General features: G+C 32.7%; 1 protein-coding gene and 2 long non-coding RNA genes across 10 annotated transcripts; 1 reads left to right on the plus strand and 2 right to left on the minus strand.

Moving 5' to 3' along the window:
• Nucleotides 1–1,717: 1,717 nt before the first annotated feature.
• On the plus strand, nucleotides 1,718–3,504 carry LOC106351448. Its single transcript, XR_001271288.3, has 2 exons — nucleotides 1,718–3,043; nucleotides 3,133–3,504. It is a non-coding gene; the product is annotated as an uncharacterized LOC106351448 (long non-coding RNA).
• Nucleotides 3,505–10,922: 7,418 nt separating this feature from the next.
• LOC106351464 lies at nucleotides 10,923–15,611 on the minus strand. 4 transcript variants are annotated; one of them, XR_007340309.1, is made up of 5 exons: nucleotides 14,226–15,607; nucleotides 13,999–14,125; nucleotides 13,733–13,926; nucleotides 13,517–13,640; nucleotides 10,923–13,435 (listed from the first exon to the last, which is right to left on the minus strand). It is a non-coding gene; the product is annotated as an uncharacterized LOC106351464 (long non-coding RNA). The 4 variants fall into 4 exon arrangements; XR_007340308.1 differs by having other exon boundaries at nucleotides 13,517–13,926; nucleotides 14,226–15,609; XR_007340307.1 differs by having other exon boundaries at nucleotides 10,923–13,640; nucleotides 14,226–15,603.
• A 3,819-nt stretch (nucleotides 15,612–19,430) lies between these two features.
• Nucleotides 19,431–23,769, minus strand: LOC106346991 (filament-like plant protein 4). 5 transcript variants are annotated; one of them, XM_048782505.1, is made up of 7 exons: nucleotides 23,479–23,769; nucleotides 23,210–23,264; nucleotides 22,727–22,807; nucleotides 22,415–22,634; nucleotides 20,194–22,330; nucleotides 20,060–20,117; nucleotides 19,431–19,977 (listed from the first exon to the last, which is right to left on the minus strand). In XM_048782505.1, the coding sequence occupies exons 3-7, from the start codon at nucleotides 22,805–22,807 to the stop codon at nucleotides 19,627–19,629; spliced, it is 2,847 nt and encodes a 948-aa protein (XP_048638462.1). In that variant the 5' UTR covers nucleotides 23,210–23,264; nucleotides 23,479–23,769; the 3' UTR covers nucleotides 19,431–19,626. The 5 variants fall into 5 exon arrangements, with proteins under 5 accessions (XP_048638462.1, XP_013641927.2, XP_022543029.2 ...); XM_013786473.3 differs by lacking the exon at nucleotides 23,210–23,264 and having other exon boundaries at nucleotides 23,479–23,768; XM_022687308.2 differs by lacking the exons at nucleotides 23,210–23,264; nucleotides 23,479–23,769 and adding an exon at nucleotides 23,067–23,085.

Raw genomic sequence — 23,769 nt, forward strand, 5'->3', positions numbered from 1 at the left:
ATATCTTACTAGTATTTTTTGTCAAACTAATCTTACTTGTATAATATGCAGAAATAAACTTTTATCACGAAAAGAAAAGTATGATAGTGAACTGCATTATATATTTCTTTAAAATATTTAAGAGTGACTGGTTTATAAATTAATATCATATCAATGGCTGAGATATAGCACATGCAAGTGGTACCCACACGTTCGAAATCTAATAAAATTAGATCCCTACAATATGTCTTGGAGTTATGATCCTATTATCAAGAAGGGTACGTGACGGCACACATTTTCTGTGAGGTCTTTTGACGGCTTAGATTTAACGCGAACTTTGAACATATCGCATGCTCTTCCATTTATTTTTCACCTATATATGCCATTTTCCCTGACCGTACGGTACTTAACGGACGGTCGAGTTTCCTTAAAAGCTTACAATCATCAGAACTCACGGTTTTTCTTTTCCTTCCAACATAATTTAACGAAATTATTTACGGGTAAAATATTAACGTTTGACGGAGACTTCAAAGTAGTATTTGACAAAAAAAAGAAGAAGAAGAGAATCTTGCATTATTGAGAAATGAGGATGACTTTTATCAACAATGATTTTTACAACGAAATTTTAATTATGTAAACTTGCATTAATTAGTGAGAAATTCTTTAACAAAAAACTTACATTATGTGGTGTAAACTTGCATTAGAATTTTAAAATCATTTTTAGTGTAGTAGAACTTCCTAAAAGTGAGAATTTGAATTCTATACGGTTATATTATTGATGGAGAGAAATACTAGTACGTGATGCCTGAAGAACTGCTATATTAGTAATTTAGTACGAATATACTTTTTGAACTTTAGTATATTATACTTCAATCACTTATAAATACTGTATAAGATTTCTTTCGGTTGGCCGTTTGCTCCATGAAACGTATAATGTGTAATGTGTTTAAGCAAAAAATAAAACGTATGATGTAATATAAGAGAAATTACGGTGGTGGATAGTAATAAATTGATAGCTCATACAATTTCTAGTGATGTAGGAGAACTACCTAATCTTAAAAACCAAGAAAACAAGAAAAATGGTTGACAAAGTACAAAACCAAGAGAAACGTCAAAGAATCCATCAAAGTCACATTTGTATAATACATTCGGTGATATATTATCATGTTCAAAATCTTTTCTATTTTTGGTGGAACAAATCTTAATTAACAGCGCACATTATTTATATGTTGGGCTAATTAATGGAAATACAAATTTCACCAAATCATAATATTAGCTGTCTTCGATGACAACGACTTAGCAAAACACATACGGACACACACATCCCCTGTATATTAATCCCATAGCATTACAACATATTTTCGTAGTCACGTGTCATCACGAGAATGATTCTTAGAATAGAAAAATAAGTTGGTTCATATAAACATATATTATATTTTTTATTAAAATAAATATCAAATTAATTATTAATAGTGTACAAAAAAATATTTTCTATTTCCTTAAATAAAAGCTACGGAATTACCTAATATAATTAACATATATATAATAATAAATGATTATGAATAATACATATTTGATAACAATTTTTTATGCTCTCTCTTTTCTGTCTAAATTTATATTATTAAATGAAATTAAACAATCACGTTAAGCATATAATAAAAAAATTAGATTTTTTCTTATATGTTTGAATTTTAAAAAACGACTATAAATTACTAAAAATGGTAAAAGTCTCAAATTAAAATTTTTGTGATCAATGGTTTAACTTTTTTTTTTAAATCAAGATACAAAAGATCATATATTGTAGGAGTGAGCGTTCGGATAACCGTTAGAGTTTGGTATCGGGTATTTATAATTTTTGGGTTTTTTAATATAAAGGTATAGAACCCATTCGGGCATTTCTACCCTTTGGATCGGGTTCAAATATTCTATGTTCGGGTTTGGATATTTTGGGTCAGATTCGAATATTTAAATTTTGAAGAATAAATAAAGAAATTATTCATTGTTTAAGTTTTTTTTGTATTTAAAATATACTTTTAACTTAACTGTTTTTATAATTTTTAAAAGATTAAACTAGTAATAAGTCTGGAAATAAAACTCAAAAAATAGAAAGACATTAATTTAGTTGTTATTTTGAAATCTAATTATATAAAAAGATGTTGCCTCCCTCCTGTTGAGCGCGACACGTGTCCGAAGGGTAAAGCACTGCGTTTCATTAAAGAACCGGGCTGCTGCGTACGTTTCTGATACATATTACAGCCCAATAATGATAGGCCCATTTAGAATCCATGAGATACAAGCCAATGCTAGGATTTCGGCTCTTCTTCCCTCATCTACATCAAAGAAGTTCTTCTGCGTTCTCAAACGAAAATGATGGGAGTTTCAAGGTATCGATTGATTTGCTCACATCAACATGATGTATCTCTTTCTTGATCTTTGTTCGCGTCGTTCGGGCTACTCTCTTAGATTCTGAGAATGTGGTCGCAAACATCAAACTCCGACGAGCTAGGCACCAAACCATCCGCTACAACACCACCGACGACGATCCGCCGCTGACACACGTTGTTCCTCCAATCTCCCAGCCCAATATTCGCTTCCGCAATGTCATCCTTCTCTCTCCTCCCCACTTCCTCCAACGAACCCACAAAGAAGAAACAGCTCGGCTTCCCTCGAGCTGCGTCCTTTCTAGGGATGAACTGCACCGTCGCAGCAGAGACGAGGTTTCTGTTCCCTCCGTGATTTGCTCCTCCGTAGATTGGGACAACAAGAAGACGAAAAAGAAGAGAAAGGAAGCTACGAGGAGGGTTCGGTTAGGTTCTTGAGCGAGTCTAGACAGTGGTTCAAACGTCGTTCTAGCGACTTACTTTGCTAACGTAACGTGATTCGTGTTTTTTCACTGGTTCTTACTTATATTACTCTAAACAGTGGTTTGAATTGATCGATTCGGTGACGCTGATTATCACTAGGAGACAAGCTTCTTCTCAGAGTTAGGGGAGCTCCGCTTGCTCTGATTCATGTTTCCTCCTCTGATCCTTTGCCTCACCTTAGTATCAAAAATACACCAATCGTTAGTCTCTCTCACACTTTCTATAAAGATCTCACCTTTTTTTTTTTTTTTGGTTGGTGGAAAGTGACATTGTTTTAACGTTTTTGCAGGAGACATCATCTGCGCAGTTTATACGTCAACGGTACACTGCTGCTTCCAGTGGACAGAAGCTTCAAAACTCTATAACAAACGCTTATGGGGAAGCTCAAGATGATCACTTCTGAGCTTCAGACTGCGACTTCTTGTAGGGAACCGGACGAACCCGTCCAAGGCTGAGAGTGGAGGTTTCGTTCTCTGGCAGATAAATCTATACATATATATTAACAGTTTTGTAATGTTCTCATCTTCTGTTTGGATCATTTGATTTGATGTTTCTGCTTATGCGTGTTGAGAGTCCTTTTTGGTTTCTTTAGGTTATGCTTGATATCGTGTTATCTGAGTTTCAAGTTATCAATAATTCTGAGAAAACTATTACTCTTAAATTTTACACTAAATCAAGATCAAGAAAAAGCCATTTTTGAAGTCCATCCCATTAATTTAATGGGCTTGCCAACGTTTTCACTATGAGAATGAGATGATCCCAATGGCTTAGTGTGTTTGCTTATAGTGCATGTTTGATGATTTCAGACAGAGAAGAAAGGAGACACTGTCTTTTTGGGCAAAATACCTATTAAGTGGTACTGAAACAACTTCAGTTTCACTTGAGGTAAATAGAAATTTATGAATGTTCTGTTCTCTATGTTGAAGTCTTACATAATTGAATTTGTATGTTAAAAAAACTCAAAAAGAGTATAGGCAGAGGAAAGAAAGACGAACATAACAGAACAAATAATTTTTTCAAAGATTCTCTTCTTCCTGTGTTCTTCTTATTCTTTTCCTGGTTTGTTTTGTTGATTATAAATCACAGAAAGCTTACATTTTAAAAAATTATTGGATCTTCTTTCTAATGGGCTTGAAGTATATTCACGAATTTACTAAAAAACGGTTAAAGTACCGAAAAATAAAAAACAAAGACCATATGAAAACGCATAACCAGTTAAAATATTTAGTGCTTCAAACTTTGGTTGAACACCTTAGAAAGCATCTTCGCCGGATACTTTGATCCCATCTTGCTGACAAAGTGACCATAGTTAGGACTTAGGATTGGTGTCTAATATTCCCGCTCTCTTTTTCTTGCAAGCATCATCATGTCGATATTCTTATTATTTTCTTCTTGCAAACGGTGGCAATTCCAAGCCAATAATGTTAGAATCGAGACATTAAAAAAATAAAATTAATTGGTCTATTTTTATATGACCTTTTATACGGATACAAAAGCAATTTTAGTGTCATAAAATTATTCAAACATGATAATATATAACATTTCAAAAGAAATATATTCAAATAACTACAAAGGTAGATACAAAACAAAATAGAGACATAAGAAAAATAAAACAACTGTTAGATGCAAATTTGGTCGAACCTAAAGACCATAACATTACAACAACGACAATTCAATATATCAAAATCGTCTCACAACAAATTGTAGGCATGGACGTTCGAATATCTGTTCATTTAGTAATTAGCCCTAATGGCACTTACCACTAATATAAAATGTATCAAATAACTTACATTTGTCAAATCCCGTTACCACCAAAATATATAGTATTGTATACGCAGCAATTTCTTAATATAAACACAACCATCAAAATCTTAAATAATTAATCTTAATATTTTGATATTCTCTACACCCAGCAATACTTTAAAATCATCATCATTATTACACACTCCTCTTGCAAATTCTAACATAAAACACATACAATGAAAATATACAATTATATAGCAATATATATCACACGAAATTTATATCCCGCGCAAAGCGCGGACCGACCCTAGTTTTAGATAAACTTTTGTTAATGCAAGAAACAAGAGCTTGATATGTATTTTAAGTGAGTAAAAAATGATTTTGTCCGTAATTATATGTATATTATCTAAAAAATTTCATTAATATAAAAAATTTGAGCAATGTGTATCATTAATATAAAAAATTTGAATAAAACGAGAGAAATAAAATAGAAATATAGGGTTAAGTATGATTATGTTTGTTTATCTTCGGATGTTCGTTCGGATTTGGATATTACATGTTCGGGTTCGGATATTACCCGTTTAGGTTCGGATATCCAGTCTCTCTAAATTCAATAACCGTTCGGGTATTTTGCTACTTTAGTTGGGATTTTCGAATCAGAGTCAGATACAAGTTCGATATCGGATAAAATGCCAAGCTCTAATAAATCATATGAATATGAAGTCTCATTAATAGATAATTATATATATATATATATATATATATTAATATCATTTGAAATAAATTATATACTATATAAAAATAGGTTAATTTTAAAATTTGCATCGAAAAATTATTGAGATCTTAATATTTTATATTTGAAAATTTTATTGAAAAATCTCACATTAATTTTTTTGTGATTAACAGTTTAAATTTTTATCACAGAAAATATACAAATGTTAAAAAATCATATGAGCAGGAAGTGTCAATAATAATATTTATATTAAGATATACTTTATATATGTCAATATCACTAAAGTTTAATTTATACCATATAAAGTAAATAAAATAATTTTTTTGATTTAATTACCAAAAACGTAATTGTAAATTAACAAAAGGTACTGGTTTTGATTTATGTGCTTACTCTAAGTATATAATTTTATGCATACAAGTTATTTTTAAAATAGGTGTTTTCTGATATTTTATTTGATCCTGACAATCCCAGAAACACACTTATTCAAATCGAAGTGATTTTTAATATAGCACTATCTATATTATTTTATTCAAATTAAATAATTTAGTATTGGTTTTTATTCCTAAAAATATTTTAATGAAATATTATGACAAGATTTCAATCACATCTTTTTGAGTTTGTTCGAAAAATGAGAGATTCGATCATTCGCCTAATATTTGTTTCTCTCTAATATCCTATCTACCACTTATAATTGTAAAAATGAGAGATTTGAACTATTTATTATAAAGTTTTCTGGTTTATCATTTAACAAATCAAACAGTTATTAGTTTATACATAGTTTACATATACTTAACTAACTGAACATCAAAAGCGTAGACTAATAAAATAATAATTTATTTTGTCGTTGTAGAATTAGATGATTTTAGACCGAACGGGGGTGAATATATACTAGACAAATATTTATATTTCGAGTCTGCACTTATATTCTATAACAACTTGATATATTATATTTGAACACTAATCCGTTAGTAGAGTTAGCCAGTGATTTTCTTCAAAATTTTGATTCTTAGATATGTATTTGGAGGGGACCTATTTTTTACATATGTCCATCTTTAAATTGACATTTATCAAATTCACCGAATTCATAGAATAAGTTTTTTTTAAAACTAATCTCATATCAATTAAAAAGAGACGAGAACGAAAGCACAATTTTATAGAGGTAGAAAATGAAATTACTTATGGAGAGTCAATAAATTGAGAGCATAAAACCTAATCTGATTTTGTCATTATACAATAAATGTTGCATATTTGGTTTTGGTGTTTTGTGTCAACCACAAAAATTAATTTTCTTTTGTGCATATAAAGTTTTAAAAATAATTAAAATGAGTTGTAATACATTAACTCTTCAACAACGATGATACATTTAAGAGACCAATATTTGTATTTGTTATTTTACAATCGATAAAAACTATAGTGTTGCAAAATTTTAAAACCATTTAATAAACAAACATTATTAGAAAAACTCATTCCGCGCATGTGCACGGGTTATCATCTACTATACATTTATCCGAGTTTCATAAGAAGAGAAACTAGTTAAGATTAAATGCGTTTGTGGGTTTAAATTTGTTAGTTTACTTCATCCATATTTAAAGTATAAGTTAATTGGTCAATTATTTGATCATTATAATTTTGTAAAGATTTTATTATAAACCGTTGAAAATAATAGAAGAAGCTCTTTTGAGTGTAAATTAATTATTATATATACATTATAAGTATTTTGAATTGAACTAGCTAGGGTGGATGAGGGTGAATGTGAATTGAACTAGCTAGGGTCAGATATAATAGAATGATTGGTGGATATTCTGGTACATGAATATGTGATAACCTTTTTTTTGGTCAAAGAATATGTGATAGGGAAATTTCACCCATTAACGAACAAAAAAAACTTAAACTAAATAAGTAACAAAAACTCCATCCTCTTTCTTCTTTTCCTTTCCTATCTCTCTCTATCTTCTCTCTAAAAATCCAATTTTGTTTGTTGGAGTTTTTACAAAATTGACTCAAAACTCAAAGTCAAACCTAAAACTAACCCATATTTTTTTATTCACCCCACAAGTTCATATTATTCATGAAAATGCCATTAGTTTTTTTTTTCTTTTCGAAAATATCCATTTTACTCTCTCAACCTCATCATCTTCAAGTATTTACAAGATTGCCATTACAATCAATACACCAACCACCATGAACAACCAATTTGAAGCTCTTAATGCACCTCAAATCGATTCACACTCATTGTTTCCCAATTCTTATAAACTAAAAACAACATCTCTTTCACTTTCTCTCCATATTCATCCAAAAAACCCAAGATTTTGATTCTAAATTTTTTATGGTTCATAGAGCCAGTAAAGCTTACGATTCTTGGTGGGTCACTTTTGTTTCAGATTATGGGTGTTTGGATAAGACGTTTTTGTGCTAAACAAGTTATCTCACTGGTTGAAACTATAAAATTAATTTTTTTTCCAGATCTGTTCGTCTAGACGACTTCCGGGTAAGTCGTCTGGCTAGATGACTTACATGGAAGTCTTCTGGTCAATGCAGAGCTTAGTTTTACAATTGAATTTTAAATGTGTTTTTCCAGACGACTTGCATGGAAGTCGTCCATCTTTGTTTGTTAAAAAAAATCCGAGACGACTTCCATGTAAGTCGTCTATGGAAAACGGGTTAGTTTTGCATTTGACCGGATTGTATCAGAAATTTGACTTTGTAAGTCGTCCAGTAAAAAATTGAAAAATCAATATTTTGTTATACCTAGACGACTTCCATCTAAGTAGTCTCAGGTTAGTTTTGCAATTGAAAAATAAAACAAAAAAAATTATTTTTGTCTAGACGACTTACACAGAAGTCGTCCATCAGACGACTTAGACGAAAGTCGTCCATGATTTTATTCCGAGATTCTGGTCAAACCTTGCTTATCTTGGACGACTTCCATGTAAGTCATCTAGAAAAAAAAAATATTTTTTGTTTTATTTTTCAATTGCAAAACTAACCTGAGACAACTTACATGGAGGTCGTCTAGGTATAACAAAATATTGATTTTATAAGTCGTCCAGGAAAAGTCAAATTTCTGATACAATCCGGTCTAGCACATTATATTTTAGACGACTAATAGGTAAGTCGTCTCAGAAGTCTTCCAGATCTGAAACGTTCAAATGGCTTATAAACAGAGAAAATGAGCGGAAAATTAGATAAATCTACTTTTATAGAACACACAAAAATACATATCTAAAATTAATAGATCTACCTTTAAATGAGTGGAAGATGAAAATCATGTAATGAAAAACCTGCAAAAATAAGATAAATTATTGAGGAAAACATGAGACAAAAACAATAAATTGATATAAAACTTAGTGTTTATAAGTTCAAAGATATTAGAGAGAGGTTGAAGAGTTTTAGAATGATGAATGTTACATTTTTGTTGCAGTCATTTGAGAGGAGGAGAAAAAATGTGTAAATTTTTCTTTATATATGGATACAAAAAATTCAATTAGGTTATATGGATACAAAAAATTCAATTAGGTTAAATATTTTTGATTCAGACGACTTCATAGACGACTTACTTTTAAGTCGCCCAGAAGAATTTAATATTTTTAGCGGGAAATTAAAATATTTTTATAGGGAAACAAAAAAAAACAGAAGACTTCCCAGTGAGTCGTCTGGTTTAAATTATTTAAACGGGAAAAAAAATTTTAAAAAATTTTAGGCGAGAATATTTGGACGACTTACATGTAAGTCGTCTGTTTTAAATTATTCACCAGGCGACTTACATGTAAGTCGTCTAGACTCTAAACATAACCCCTAAACTTAATTAACTAACTAAACACTTCATAAAATCAAATTAAATTTCAAAAGTGTTTACTATACACAAAAATAAACACTTATAGGTAAAAATTAAACTTTTCAAAAAAACATTCAAACTTTCCAAAATCTAACCCTAAGAATACATACAATACTACAACATATGTTATCAAACCCTAAAACCAAAGAATATCATGATTAACTACTTTCAGTCATCTATGCTGAAAACTATTCAATTTTATTATATCTTAATTTACATTACTTAAAATTGTTTATAATTACAGGATTTTAATTTTTCATTGGTTAAAATATTTTTTTTAAAATTTTAAAATTATTTTTAAGATCAAATACATCAGACGTCTAGGCGACTTCCAACATCTCAGACGACTTACTGGGGCTATATTCGTATAATGACTTCTGTTTTTTTGTTTGGTCACAATAGACTGGCTGTAATTTCACAAGATTTTTAGGTTAGTTTTGCATTTGATTCAAGTTTTATATGTTTGCTTTTAAAATTCATGTTGTGAGACATATTTGGTAAATTTCCCTTGTTTGTTTTGGTTATTTCACCAATTTTCTCGTTGTGATAGCCTTATAAATCAAGCATTACAAAAGCCTTTAAGCAAAAAAATAAATCAAGCATTTTTTTAAGCTAGATGTTAAAATATCGGCCTTGATTAAACTAACCATAATTGCTGAAAATAAGTACTTATAGTTCCACAGTTAAGATTGTTAACCATAATAATCAATACTAGACCTTGACCCGCCCGACCGGACGGGTATTTATTTATGTTTTTAGTTTTTTTTATATTAAATGATGTTTTTGTAATACTTAAACATAAATTTAGATTAAAAATTAATCTTTGCAGTTATAATAAAAATTAAAATTAAGAGTTTAATAAAATATTTTGATATAGATTAAATTTTTTTAATTAAAATGATATAGGGGTGGGTCATAATTGTTTTCGATTCCAAAATCTTAGCATCCCTTAAAAGTAAATAAATTTATAAATACATAAAATATATAAACATATTTGAAACTATAATTTCTATTAAAATAAATTTGTTAAATAAAACTAATCTTGCGCAGTTGTTATTTATTTATTGAGTTTGACACGTAACCGTATAAATATTTGCTTTCACTTTATTTTTTTTTATTTGTACTAATGGTATAATATATATATATATATATATATATATATAAATTTAAATATATTACATAATTTTTAATACAATATTTTAAAACATAGTAATTATATTTATTACTTTGAATAATTATATTTTGTGATTTTAATTGTCTATTATATCACAATGTATCACATAAACAAATGTAATATTTATAACTAACTGACTTATATTGTGAAAGCATTATATTAATAATTTATCAATAAATTATTTTATATTTTATTTATATGTTATATAAATTAATTATGATGTGTGATTTTTATTTTATTATTTATTACTAATAAATATTAAAAAGTATGTAATATGTTAATACAAAATCTATTGGGAAATCTATTTCGGTTAAAATTCAATTAAAAAATATTATTTAAATTAGGAAATTGCATTAAATAAGCAGACCCGTAAACATTCAGAAATTATCCTTGGATATTTCTCTTTTATTTATGGTATGATTTGATTTGAACCAAATAAATAGGGAAGTCTAAGATTTGCAAGATTTTTTTTTTTTTGAAAAAAAGATTTATTTATAAAAGTATTAGATGTTCAGTGGTGATGAAATAAAGTAAAATAGATGTAAGACATTATGCAAATTCGATAGTTGCTATGAGCAAATCTTTAAGAATGTTGTGAATTATTCATAAAGTTTACATTGTTTTCAATTACGATATCACCTTATTGAAACCGATCTTTATAATGATTTGGGCTTATTTGATATTGCAGGAGAACTGATATGGTGGCAAAGGAAATTTTTGTATACGTGGAAAAGAACAACATTTCCATATAATATTTTGTTCACTTCAATCTCGGTTGTTTGAGTTATTATAGGAAATATGAGTATTCGTGTAAAAGACAGCATTTATTAATATTAAACTAATTAAATTTTCAATGGCATTTGATTGTAAATAATATGCAACTCTAAGGGATAATCTATAGGGAAAATTGGAAAAAAGAGACACTTTCAACTTAGATTTGTCTCAATAGAACTTGTAGAAGATTATTTAGTTAACTAAGATTTATAGTTTTTTAATACCATTATACCCTTCAATAAATTTAATTAATATTAATATTTAATAATTGATTTACGTTTTATTAAAAAGAAAAAAAAAAGTAAAAACTGAAGGGAAAAAAAATGAAATCCACGATCCCAACCTCTAATCGTCTTCTTTAGCTCCTCACCACTGTGCTTTGCTCTGTGTCGACTTCGTCTCGTCCAATTTGTCTCGTCGAATTCGTGGTCATGCTTTGTTCCTTCGCTGCGACCAAGCTTCCTACACGGCATCAACTCGTGATGTCACTCCTCCGTTTCGTATCCGAAGGCTCCAATCTCGTTGTGCTCTCTACCTCACTCCACTGTCTCCGTTACGTCGGAATCATCAGCTCTTACCGTCGCGGATCGAAGAAAAGCTTGTCGAAGAGCAACAATGGCCGGTTTGGGTAATTTTGCAAGACAGGTCCTTAAAGTTTTTGCCTAATCACGGATTTGTCCCATAGTTTTATGTTTGTGCATATTGCTCCTAGATTTAATTCCAAAACTTTCAATTGTGCAATCTAGACCAGCCATTATTCTTATTTTCAGCATTGGTCACTGAATTTTCTGTTGTTTTAATGTTTGCCCCAATCTTCCAAATTTACAAAAATATCCTTATGATTTCGTCTTAAACTTACAGATGTGTACTTTTGACCATGTTATATGAAAATTCAATATATACAATAACCCAGAAATTAATCATGGATTAATCAAGGATTAATCAATGATTAATTTTAAGATTTTTATTATATTTGATAGTATATAAACTAGTATACATATCAAAGATTTAGGAAATTTAGGAAACTTCTTAAACCGAATATGGAAATTTCCATATTTTCACGATTTGCATAGAATATGTACACTATCTAACCAGAACACCGTATAGGAGGTGAGAGATGTATTCTTCCTGTAGGCATCATATAAGGTAAAAGGCAGAACAAGTTATGTCACGTAGTATAACCAACCTATATCATTGAATTGTGGCTATATATCGTTATCAAACTGTAGGCAGACCGAAGACATATGTCTTGATTATAACGTAATAGATTCTACTTGTGCTAGAATATACAAGAAATGTTAGTTTACGGTATATAACCTTGATATATCTATGTTTAAAACTTAGAATCGGACATATAAACTAGGTAGATTACCAGAATGAGTTTTCTAACTGTACCTAGAAGATAAAATAAGATATGATTCCAATTTTTTTTTAAAAAAAGTTTAAACATATATATTGTCATACTTATGTTTCCAACAGTTTTCATATTTTTTTACATTTTTAAAATTCAATTTACTATTTTTCCTATTAAAGAAGGGTAAAACATGTCCAAAATTAGTAAAAATATGAAAAGTCTTATTATGACAAATAAAAGTTCAAAGTGTCCCATTTTTCCAATTCTCCCTAATCTATATGTGTACTTCTGTTTTAATAAAGTAGACTAGCTTTTGACCCGCGCGCCCGCGCGGGTGATATATTTTTCTGAATGTTTTGTTTACGGATCATTCAAGTGTTAGATAATTTCACATGTTTAAACATAATATGAGTTCCATATTATAATATGTATTGTTTATATGTTTTTCAGTTTATATGGTGATCATATTATTTTGTGTTTATAATAGGCTTAGTATATCATTTGTTCTTCATACTCTATAAGTTATATTGAAATGTTTTCATATACTAAATTTTATTATGCAAAAGATTTACAAATTTTACGGTAACAAAATCTATATTAATCTACTTAATTAAATGTTTTTTTACAGAATTTAAGAATCATTGTTAGTTTTAAATTCATTTTCTAAATGCAAAAGTTGTGATGATTATTTTGTAAACCAAAAAAAACAAATCAGAAAGAACCAAATGAAAAAAAAAGGGTATAATTTGGGAAGCCCAATATCGTGATGAAATGAGGGCTGTTAATAACAATAATGATTTGGGCTTAAAAAATCATGATTTATTAAATGTCCATTAGGGTTCTGTTACACTTTTTTCCGGGAACAAACAGATTTTTTTTGTTTACGTTTCCAAGTGAAAACAGAGACTTTTGATTTCCTCAGAAAAAAATAGATCGTGAATTTTTTTATAGCTGATGGTAGTATCTCTGGATCTTCAATCTACCAATAATTACAAATAAAACAATAAGGGATCAATGTGTTAAGTAAGTGATTAAAACAGAATTATTTTTAAGATAATACCTCCTCATAGGAGCCATCCCATAGGTCAACAGCAGGAACTCCAATGATGGACTTAGCAATAGAGCCCAGCAACATTAGCTTACAGGTTGAGGTGTAGTCTTTGACAATCAAATGTAGTTTGAATCTAATGAGAAAACCCAAAATAATATTGTCACAAACATAAGATGATAAAGCTATAATATGATTCAACTCGTAAAACAGTTAAAAATCACTTACTTGGGCGACACGTTAGTGATACTATTTTGACAACCTTCACAACGAAACAATGGTTTATCAATTTTTGTCATCCTACCATAATCAACATTAGGAAGCTTAGTGACACGTTTGTTGTGACGGTTGCAGCCGAAGTAAAACCATGTCCAATCTGTATCTATTGCTTCAATAGTACATATGACTTTGCAAATCTCCACCTATATTTTTTTATAAAATACAAACATGTAATTTACGGTTACAAAATAGTAAGTAAACTTATAAGTGAGTACCTGATTGGCCTTGTTAACTTCTGAAATAGATTTGATCTCAGCATCATCCTAGTTATACACAATTCTTTTAGACTCCTTTCCTTTCTGTTTGTATACCACAGCAAGAGATTGATGATCATCTGACAGCCTACAATCCATTAAGATAATAATCAAATAACGCTTAAGACTTTCATCAACAATACACGCATCTAAAATCTAAAATATTAAATATTAAAATAATATGAAACCTTTGTGTTAAATCTGCAATTTCAGGAATCACTGGATTGAGGTACATGAGGGACGCATCAAAAGCATTGGTGATTTGTAACTCTCCTACACGCACATTAAAATTTAATTAGGGCAATGAAAAATACATTAACCAACCAGTGTTTTAAGAAGCAATATTCATACCTCTAAAGTAGCTGATTTTAGCAAATCTTATCAAACAAACAATTGTTTGATCTTTGGTGTTCTCAGTAAAAGGTTCTAGTTGCTCAGCCTAAGTTCCCCAAAGACAACATGCAATATTGTTTCCTCTGACCATTAATAAATTACATGTAATTAGTAGACAAATAAATGAGAATATAACTATAGAATACAATGTAAAAACAGAGGTTTCGAATAACAAACTCGGCGTCAACCAAGCGAAATAGAACTCTTTTTCTGTTTTCTCCTGACACCTGGACGGTTTGAACATCACCAAGTTCATGGACTCTCCCTATTACATCTGCCAGAAAATGCATAAAACATAGTTTATGTTTCTTATATCGTAAATTAACCAAAACAGTACAAAATATATATATACAATCAAATTAGAGATTGCCTATGAGGAAAGGTGCCTTTAGAGTTCCATTTTCAATTTGTTCATAACTGGCAAGATTCAGAAACATTCTATCATCACTAAAATTCGAACCGGATAGGATGGCGTCCTCTGCTATCGTCATCTTGTAAGGATGATCTGTAGCTCGATATTGACCACCAGCTGGATGTTGGTGACATTTTTCAATAACTCCCCATTCCCCTTTCAGCAAATCACGTTGAACTCGGTACATGAGAGTTCGTTTGCAAGTAGCCTGGATCTTGTTACCCTAATAAAAAAAAAGTTCAGCTTAGAATGAAGTGTAAAGATTGGAACAAAATGTCACCAAAACGTTACCCATTCATCAGCAAAAATCATCTCGAAGGTATCCCCTCCATAGGTTGTCGTTTGCTTCCATGAATGCAAACGCTTCACTCGAACTCGCCAGTTGTCTTTGAAAGGTCTTAGTTTGGTGAGAGGGGAAAAAGTTGTAAGCTTAGATATGTTTACTTTCTTGGTGGATTGCGGTGATATGTTTTTCACGTAGGACAGAGGAGATATATATAGTTGGCAATGTGAATGATAGGTTTAATAGGATAAATCACAATCTTTTGGTAGTTTTGATTGTTACGCAAAACAGAATATGCACATTCCTTATTAATAATAGAGATAATTAACAATTGTATATACTCGTACGTTGCACGGAAGCTTCATCGGACGTCCGCTTCCTGCTTCGGAACCGGAATCGGAATCGGAACCTTGTGGAAGCTTGCAGAATCTCGCTTCCAAAACGTTTCTAAAATATTCTCTTTAAGAACTTGTTGGAAGCTTACGATTCCGTTTTGGAATCACGCTTCCGTTTTAAAAAAAATGCAATGTATATCAATGAAATATAAAACCATAGTTTTAATCTATATAAAAAAAAATTAATAGTAATGAATATTGAGTTATAAATATACAAATATTAAAAATAATACTATAAATTATCTTTATGCATTGAGATTTTTTACTAAAGATATAGCACATATTGAAATATATTGTGTCAATTATTTATGAAGTATTAAAAATAATTAATATAATATTTTTTGTAAACTTTATTTATGTGTATTTTTACAGTTTTAATATAAAATCATTTCAAAATTATTATAAATGAATAAATGTGTTATTTCAAATTTAAATCATATAATTTTTAGTCTTAATTTTTTTTAAAAAATTCATATAAATTATATATATATATATATATATTTATTTATTTATTTATATATGGATATACACTTCCAACACGTATCCGCTTCCTAATATTTTAAAAAAATTTCGCTTATGCGCTTCCTTACGCTTCCGCTTCCACGTACCCGTTTCTGTTTCCATGTAACATAGATATACTCACTAAATATAAGGAATACGTGTTTTGCAAGTTTAAATGAAAGAATATGCTGATTGTGTTAATTAATAGATATCTGTTTTGATTATTTTGACAGAGTAGAAATAGGAAAAAATGTTTGGATGTTGTTTTATTTTCGAATTAAAGAATATTGTGCTATGATTTGCTGCAGTTAATGTTGTTTGAGTAGAATTAGGAATCATTAGTTGAATAGTATCGAGATTTAGAAGGAAAATATAATAACGATTTAGTAGTAATTATAGGAACGATTTATTGGGTTAAGCTTTAGTGTTTTGTGGAATGGGCCAAGAAACGTGACCATACGTAATTATTGAGTCTGAGAATGTGAAATGGGTGGGCCAAGAAACGTGAATTACAATTGTATTGGTTTATTAGATTAACGTGATAGCATAATGTAAAACGACAGTGTTTTGATGAGTGGCATAGATTGGTAATTATTGAGGAAAACAAAGGGGAAAGTACTAAATATACTCCTATTTTAATAGTTTAGATATCAGAACGTTTACTCCTTATATATTTTTGATGGGTTTTTTTTTTTTAACGCTGATTTATTACGATCTTACAATTATGATATAGGAAATATTACATAGACGATTCGACAACCGACAATACTACCTGCCTTATGAAGACCTACGCCTAACTGCATCACCTGAGCCGTCCTATGAAGATCCACGCCTGGCCAGATTTACTTGCACCATGTTGAAGATCCCTTGCAAGCTTTTCCTCTGTAGTCTGCATAATTGTTTAATAAACCGCTCTCTCCGGGACTTGAAACCTAGATTTCCTGTAATCTGAAATAAATTGCATAGTCTGGGATTTTTGATGGGTTTACAATCATTTATTGGCAACTAAAGAAACTAAATTTTATTTTTGATAGATCTTATGGGTTGATCCAGTAAAAAACGCATTTAGTGTTATAAAGTGGACTTTTTATCACACTTAGAGTATCTTCAAAAAGTCACTCTATTTTGAAGTTTTTAAAACTCTATATTTGAAATTTAAAGGTGTTATTCTTCGAAAGCAAAATTTCAAACTTAACTTCAAAACTATTTGTATTTTACACTTTGATCTTTATATTTGTGATAATTAATTTTTGTCATAATTTATTTAATTAATATTAAATGTTGGGACGTACAGTTAGTGTTGTTGTAATATTTTTGTCATTTGGTGTACAACTTTTTTTGACAATATTTTGGAGATTTTGGAGGTTTCGGATCAAGTTTACCTGACTATTAGTGTTGTTGTAATATTTAAATTTGTGCAATAGTTATTTTTTCATGTAATTTTTTAAAATATTTTTTTGTTAAGTTTCTTTTGAATATTGTTATTGTATAAATATAGTTATAAAATATTTTAGATTTTATTATAAGTTTTATTTAACTTTATGTGTAAAACTTAAATTTATAAAAAAAAAATTGAATTATTTAGGAGATATAAAAATTTGAAGGATCAAAACGATAAACAAAAAATATTTGAGAATCATAAATATGATGTGTAATAGTAGAGACCAAAATTCAAACAAAAATATGAAACTTTTAGATTTGAAGTTTTGAATAGTGAAATTTCTAATATAGAGTTTTAGTTCTCAACTTGAAGTTTTGAAGTTCCTTTTTGAAGAATAAATAATTTTATATTTGAAGTTATAGAGTGTATTTTGGAGATGTTCTTAGTAATCCATATTTATTATTTTATAAAACAAAACTTCGAATTCAAATTTTGATTCGCGACCTTCAAACTTTAATTTATTGATGATTATTTCTGGACAAATGCTGGGACGTACAGTTATTCTAGTGTAAACAATCGAGTTAAAATTCACGTTCACGAACAATCTATTCGAAGAGATTTGCATTATGTTTGTTTGCCAACTAAAGAAGTGTGATACTGTGATTTTACAACAAATGATATGTTCTAATAAGATAGCAATTCCTCTTAACTACAAAAAGCGATGATTCAACTGAAAATAGGAGTAATGATGCGATTTTGATAAAGTAAGTAGCCCGCGAGACGAATTAACTGGACTGGGCTTAGTTCAAAAGTTAGATTTCCTTGGCTATGAAGACCATTTTTTTTTTTTTGGCTCAACTTCAACTTTATATTAACCAAAGAGTAGTACATGATTTCAACCACAAGGATTTAACCACACTTACAAACAAAGTGATCTAGTACCACCCAGGAACACATAGATGGATCCTACGCTACCCGATCTTCTACTTTGTTGTAATTCTACCCAATGAGAACAAGTCCCCTCCACGACCCGAAGAGAACTGTCTCTTAAACCCCTACAATTCGACCATACAAGTGAACGAAACATGAAACCGAGCTTAACTAAACCTTATCAGGATTAAACATTAACACCAAGCATTGGTCTCCAAAACATTAGAATGCAGCACTCGGACCAGTACGTCAACACCAAATGGCGCATCTCCTAACTCGATTCAGTATCATCGATCTCAGTTCCTCACTTCTTAGCCAGAAAAACGGCATATAACCGTACTGAAAAGGCAGATTTAACGAGAGCAGGACATGGTCGGAACAGCATCTTCTAGCTTCAAATGGCGTGAAACCCTACCACCGGACATAAACGCAGAGTCGCCGCCGGTGCTGGGAAGTAAGGCCCCACCGTGTACTACCGCTAGACTCCCTTCACCGGTTGACTACGCCGATGTAGAAGAGCCAAGCCACACGTCACCTCCGAGAACCGGAGAAACAGAACCATCTTCCGCCGTTTTTCAACCGCACCTCCGTTTGGCTCACCACTGCTCAGCAAGGTAGATCCAAGGCGGAGATGGACCCCCACTGGACCACGCGCCATCGTCATGGAGGAAACGCCGTAGATCTGAAAACTTGAAAATTAGATCTAGCGGTTTCTCCTATCCTAAAAGCCGACCTCCCTTGCATCCGTCGCTCCATAGTCTCACCGCTTTTCCAGAATCACCTTCTTATCTCCTTTAACCACCATAGGTTTCAGGTGAAGAGAGATAACTCCAGAATCGCCAGTATATCGAACAAGGTTTGAGCAGATAGCATGAGAGGCAAATAAAAAGGAGATTAAGGGAAGAGTGGAGGACCTCCGGTACCGGCGTGGTGCCGGACCGGAGAAGAAAGCTTTATGTCGATGGAGCTTTGAGAGAAGGTAGGGGAGGCGGAGAGAGAGAGAACTACTCTGGCTATGAAGACCATTTTGATTTCAAAAATGAGAATTCCATTTTTTAAATTAATGTAATTTTCAGGAAACCTTATACATAAAAACAATACAAAGAGATGGGTAGATTGACATTTACACGCCGTAGAATTCAACACCAAACTGTTGTCATTACGGAAAGGAAAAAGAAAAAAAAACTAAAGTTGAAAAACATTCCCACATAGTAAAAATACTGTATATATATTGCAATAGATACGATATAAAACATAGTTAGATTTATAGTATGTTCTCTCTTTTCTTTTGATTTTACTTTGGTTTGGAGGAGAAGAACCTGCTGAATCCTCTAGAGTGTTTCTCAGGGGTAAGTCCCGACGAGGACGACGATAATGGGTTTGACTTGGTGTGTCTATGTTTTGACCCTACCGGAGATCTCATTGTAGGCATCGAAGGTGTTTCTGACGGCGAGCTCGCTCTGAACTCTTGAGGATTTGTAGTTGCGTCTTCCTTGTCTTCTTCTTGGTTTACGGTTTGTTCTTGGCTTGTGGACGAAGCAACCTGTTCTGTTGGAGGACACATGGATTTGAGTTGCTTCCCGAGAAGCAGTATAGTCTCTTGACACTCTTGTAGCTTCTCTGCAGCAGCTGCTAGCTCATTGTCCTGTAAACATTCGATAAACACAACATTTAAAAATCACAGTCTCAGTTAGATAAACATATGTGTGTTTGTTTCTGAAAGTTACCTGTTTTGTTTTAGGATCAGCTTCAGTTACTGAACAAGTCGGGCACTTTTGCTTGTCACTGAAGTTTGTTAGAGACGCAAAGTTAGAGACTTTCTGGTGAAAGAAGAGAGAGTAATGTTTTAGTTATAACATACCTTTGTAATTGCTCCTCGAGTTCTTGGCATTTGGTTAAAGCCTCACGGTGATTCTCCTTTTCTTCATGAAGCTCATCTTCTAAGTTTTCGATTTTGCCTTTAAGTGAACTCAACTCAATTTCCAGCTCTGCTGATCTAGTTTCAAGAGATCTATATGATTCCACCATGCATTTGAGCTGAGTCTCAGCCATGCCATTAGACTTCTGAGCAGATTCCAAACTTGATCTGACCTCAGCAAGAAGCTGCTCTGTTTCTTGAAGTTTTGACTTAGTTGCTTCAAGATCAGCTTCACAGCTTGCAAGGTTGGTCTCCGCTTTTTCTTTCTCGAGTTTCAGTCCTTCAAACTCTTCAGATGTAAACTTACAAGCTGCTGCTGAGAGCTTGGCGTCATAGCCAGATGTTCCGTTGCAGTCATCCGGAATCTCGGAGTCAGAGCTCTGAGAACAACCATGTTCACCTGATGAATCTTTCCTAAGAAGTGCTTTGTTCTCCGGCAAAGCGACTTTATCAATGCAATCTGGACTGTGAATCTCAACTTCAGATGCGTTATATCCCAACACATTGATTTTCAGCTCTCTAGCTTCGGCTAAAACACGTGAGAGATCAAACAGAAAGTCCTCCAGAGTCTTCTCCTTGCTCAAGACTCCGTCGTATGTGACAGAGAACTCTTGAACCTTTTGGGAGAATGTGTCCTGACACTGCGCTGCTTCTTTCGAAAGGTAGGAAACAAAGTGGTATATCTGAGAAAGAGCATGAGATACTTCTTGTGTTATTACCTCAACGGTGTTCTCAGTGGTCTCAGTTGACATGGCTACATCCTTTTCTTCTGGTTCATGACATTCAGAAGGCAGCAGCTTAGCACCACCTGCATCTTCAATGGCACATTGTACCTCAGCCAGAATCTTCTCAGAGGCAGCATCTTTGGGGAGAGACTGAAGCAAAGTGGAGATTCTTTTCTTCAGCTGCGTCGCTGGTGAAACCTCAGCTTCAGAATCATTATTTGGTAGACAAGCTAGCTTCTCCATTTCTAGAAAATCGTCCATAAGCTCCAACTGGTTAGCACTCTCTGTCTTCTTCATCTTCGCACTGTTTTTATCCTTAGTTGTTTGAGAGAGCTCAGACATCAAAGATCTAGCATCTTCGTTACCGTCCTCAGACATTGAAGCCATACTAGGAGGGTTACTAGCATGTTGGTGAGAGAAGATGTCAAAGCCACTCTTGGTTGGACTACTCTTACTCATCACCTGAGCTTCCAACGTCTGAAGCCTGTTTGCTGTCTTAGCACAGAGGTTCCTCGACACTTGAAGCTCGCTGTTACGCTTCGCCAACGCTTCTTTAAGCATCTTGGTCTCTTCCTCCATGGCTAGTAACCTCTCCGTCAGCAAATCGTTCTCTTTGTGAAACTTGTCGAGCGAGAACTCTGTCATCTGATGCGACATCGGAGACATGAGAGGACTAGACGGCCTAGCCGGTGACCTTCTTTGCCTGTGATCTCCGTACTCTCCTCTCCCCAAACTCTCAACCTCCATTTTCATCTGCGCGAGCGCTGCAGGACCTGGAAGCTTCTTCCTCACAAGAGTCCTTAGCCTCTGGCACTCAGCTTCCAGCTTCGCAATCTTCTTGACACCTTCCAAATGCTGCTTGTTCGCCGCGTCAGCTGACCTCATGCTCATGTTCTTCTCCTCGTTGCGGATCTCAAGCTCCTTGGTGATCACGTGGGTCTCGTACTTGAGAGTGTTGATCTCCCTCTCGCAAGACTCTATATTGTTTTTAAGATGCTCAATCTCGGCCTCCGCTTGAGACTTCTCCTCGCGTATCCTCATGAGCATGTTAGAACGCTCCTGCAAGGACCTGGAGAGCGCGTCGTTCTCGGCTGCGGAACGGAGCAGCTCTTGCTCGAACTCGCCCATCTTGGACTCGAACTCGTCTCTGAGCTTATCCATTTGGTTGGTTTTAGTCGAGATAACATCTTGCAGCTTCTGCTCGTTCTCTTCTTTTAAACTCCTTATCTGTCTCATACACTCCTTGAGCGCGCCGTCTAGATGCGCAGCTCTGTCTTCAACGGTGAGCTTGGCGAGCGTAACGGTTTCGAGATGCGTTTTCAAAGCGGAAGCTTCTGCTTCAGCTTTCTCCCAGCCTGTGAAGTAAATTAATCAAAAGGTGAGGTGAAGTAAAAATAAATAAAACACATGCAAAACTGCGTCGTTTCCTAATATAATACCTGTGACGGCTTCTTCAGCGACTTTGGAGTGTTGTTTGACGACAACCTCCTTGGCTGCGATCTCTGCATTAGCGGTGGATAGCTTGGAGTCCAGATCCTTGATCTGATCTTCTAGGTTTGTTACTTGTTGTTCGTACTTGTGAACTTCGTCTTTCAAAGCGTTGAAATGTGAGTATTGATCAAATGAGATCTGGATGTAGCTCGGCTTCTTCCCATTTTCCTTTTTTGTTTAAATTAATTAATAATCAGGAAAGAAACTCGGAATCAAAAGGAAGGCGAATCTGAGAGAGAGAGAGATGAAGTTCAGTTTACCTGGTGTTGGTCAAGAGCTTCGGTGACTGTAACAGACTTCTCAGAGGATTTCTTCTTCCATGGCCAACTCTTACGATCCATCTACACAAAAAAAATAACAAATATTCTGAGTCATTATACAATTACAGATCACGGAAAATAACAGTGAAGTTTCCAGAACAAGTACTCAAGTCAAACGAGAAAGAAAATTGCAAAAGAGGAAAGTAAAAAATTAGAGATCCAGAGCAAAACAAAAACTACGAACGATCTCGCAATTCACTGAGAATTCAAATCCAAACGAAGAAGACGAAGGATCGGAAAACAAACAAAAAAATCGAGAAACAAGTATGATTCTGATTACGATGAGAGGTTGAACACACACACTTGTAAATAAGAGGTGGAATGGAATGGAATGGAATCTTAGAAAGTTGAAACTAATAATAATAATGGGAATAGCTCCAAAAACCGATTTCAAGGTGGAATATCGAGACAAAAGGCCATTACTAGAATTCAGGATTCGAACGCCAGAACGAATACAAATGGCACCACCGAAGATCTCCTAACCGCACCATTTAACAAACAAAAAAAAAAGCATATCACCACCGACGTTTCACAGTCACATCTGAAAACGAAAAGTCACCGACGCTCTATATTTTATAATTAGTTCGTAGAAGAAGAAGAAGCAGAAGAAACAGAGCAGAATACGTAATAATATAGCTCCCGATGGAGGAGGAGGTTAAAAAAAACGCTGAATCGAAGCAAAGCAATCTCACCGGAAAATGCAGCAGTTGAAACAGAAGAATCTCCCAACAAATTCAGGAGCTATTAAATCATCAATTTCGGCAAATAGATTGAAAAAAAAATCAGAGAATCTACTCTGTTTCTGGAGAGATAGAGGAAGTGTGGTGGGTTATGGTGATAGTAGCGGTGATGTTGAAGGTGAAAGTAATCTATGTATGTATGCCTTCTCTATCACTTCAACCCCTATAACGTAGCAGAGGCTCTCCTTTAAACTAATCACCCATGATAGCTACCCTTCTTTCTTTCTTTCTTTCTTTCTTTCT

Source organism: Brassica napus, chromosome A6, assembly GCF_020379485.1.
Source record: "Brassica napus cultivar Da-Ae chromosome A6, Da-Ae, whole genome shotgun sequence".
NCBI classification, from domain to species: domain Eukaryota; kingdom Viridiplantae; phylum Streptophyta; class Magnoliopsida; order Brassicales; family Brassicaceae; genus Brassica; species Brassica napus.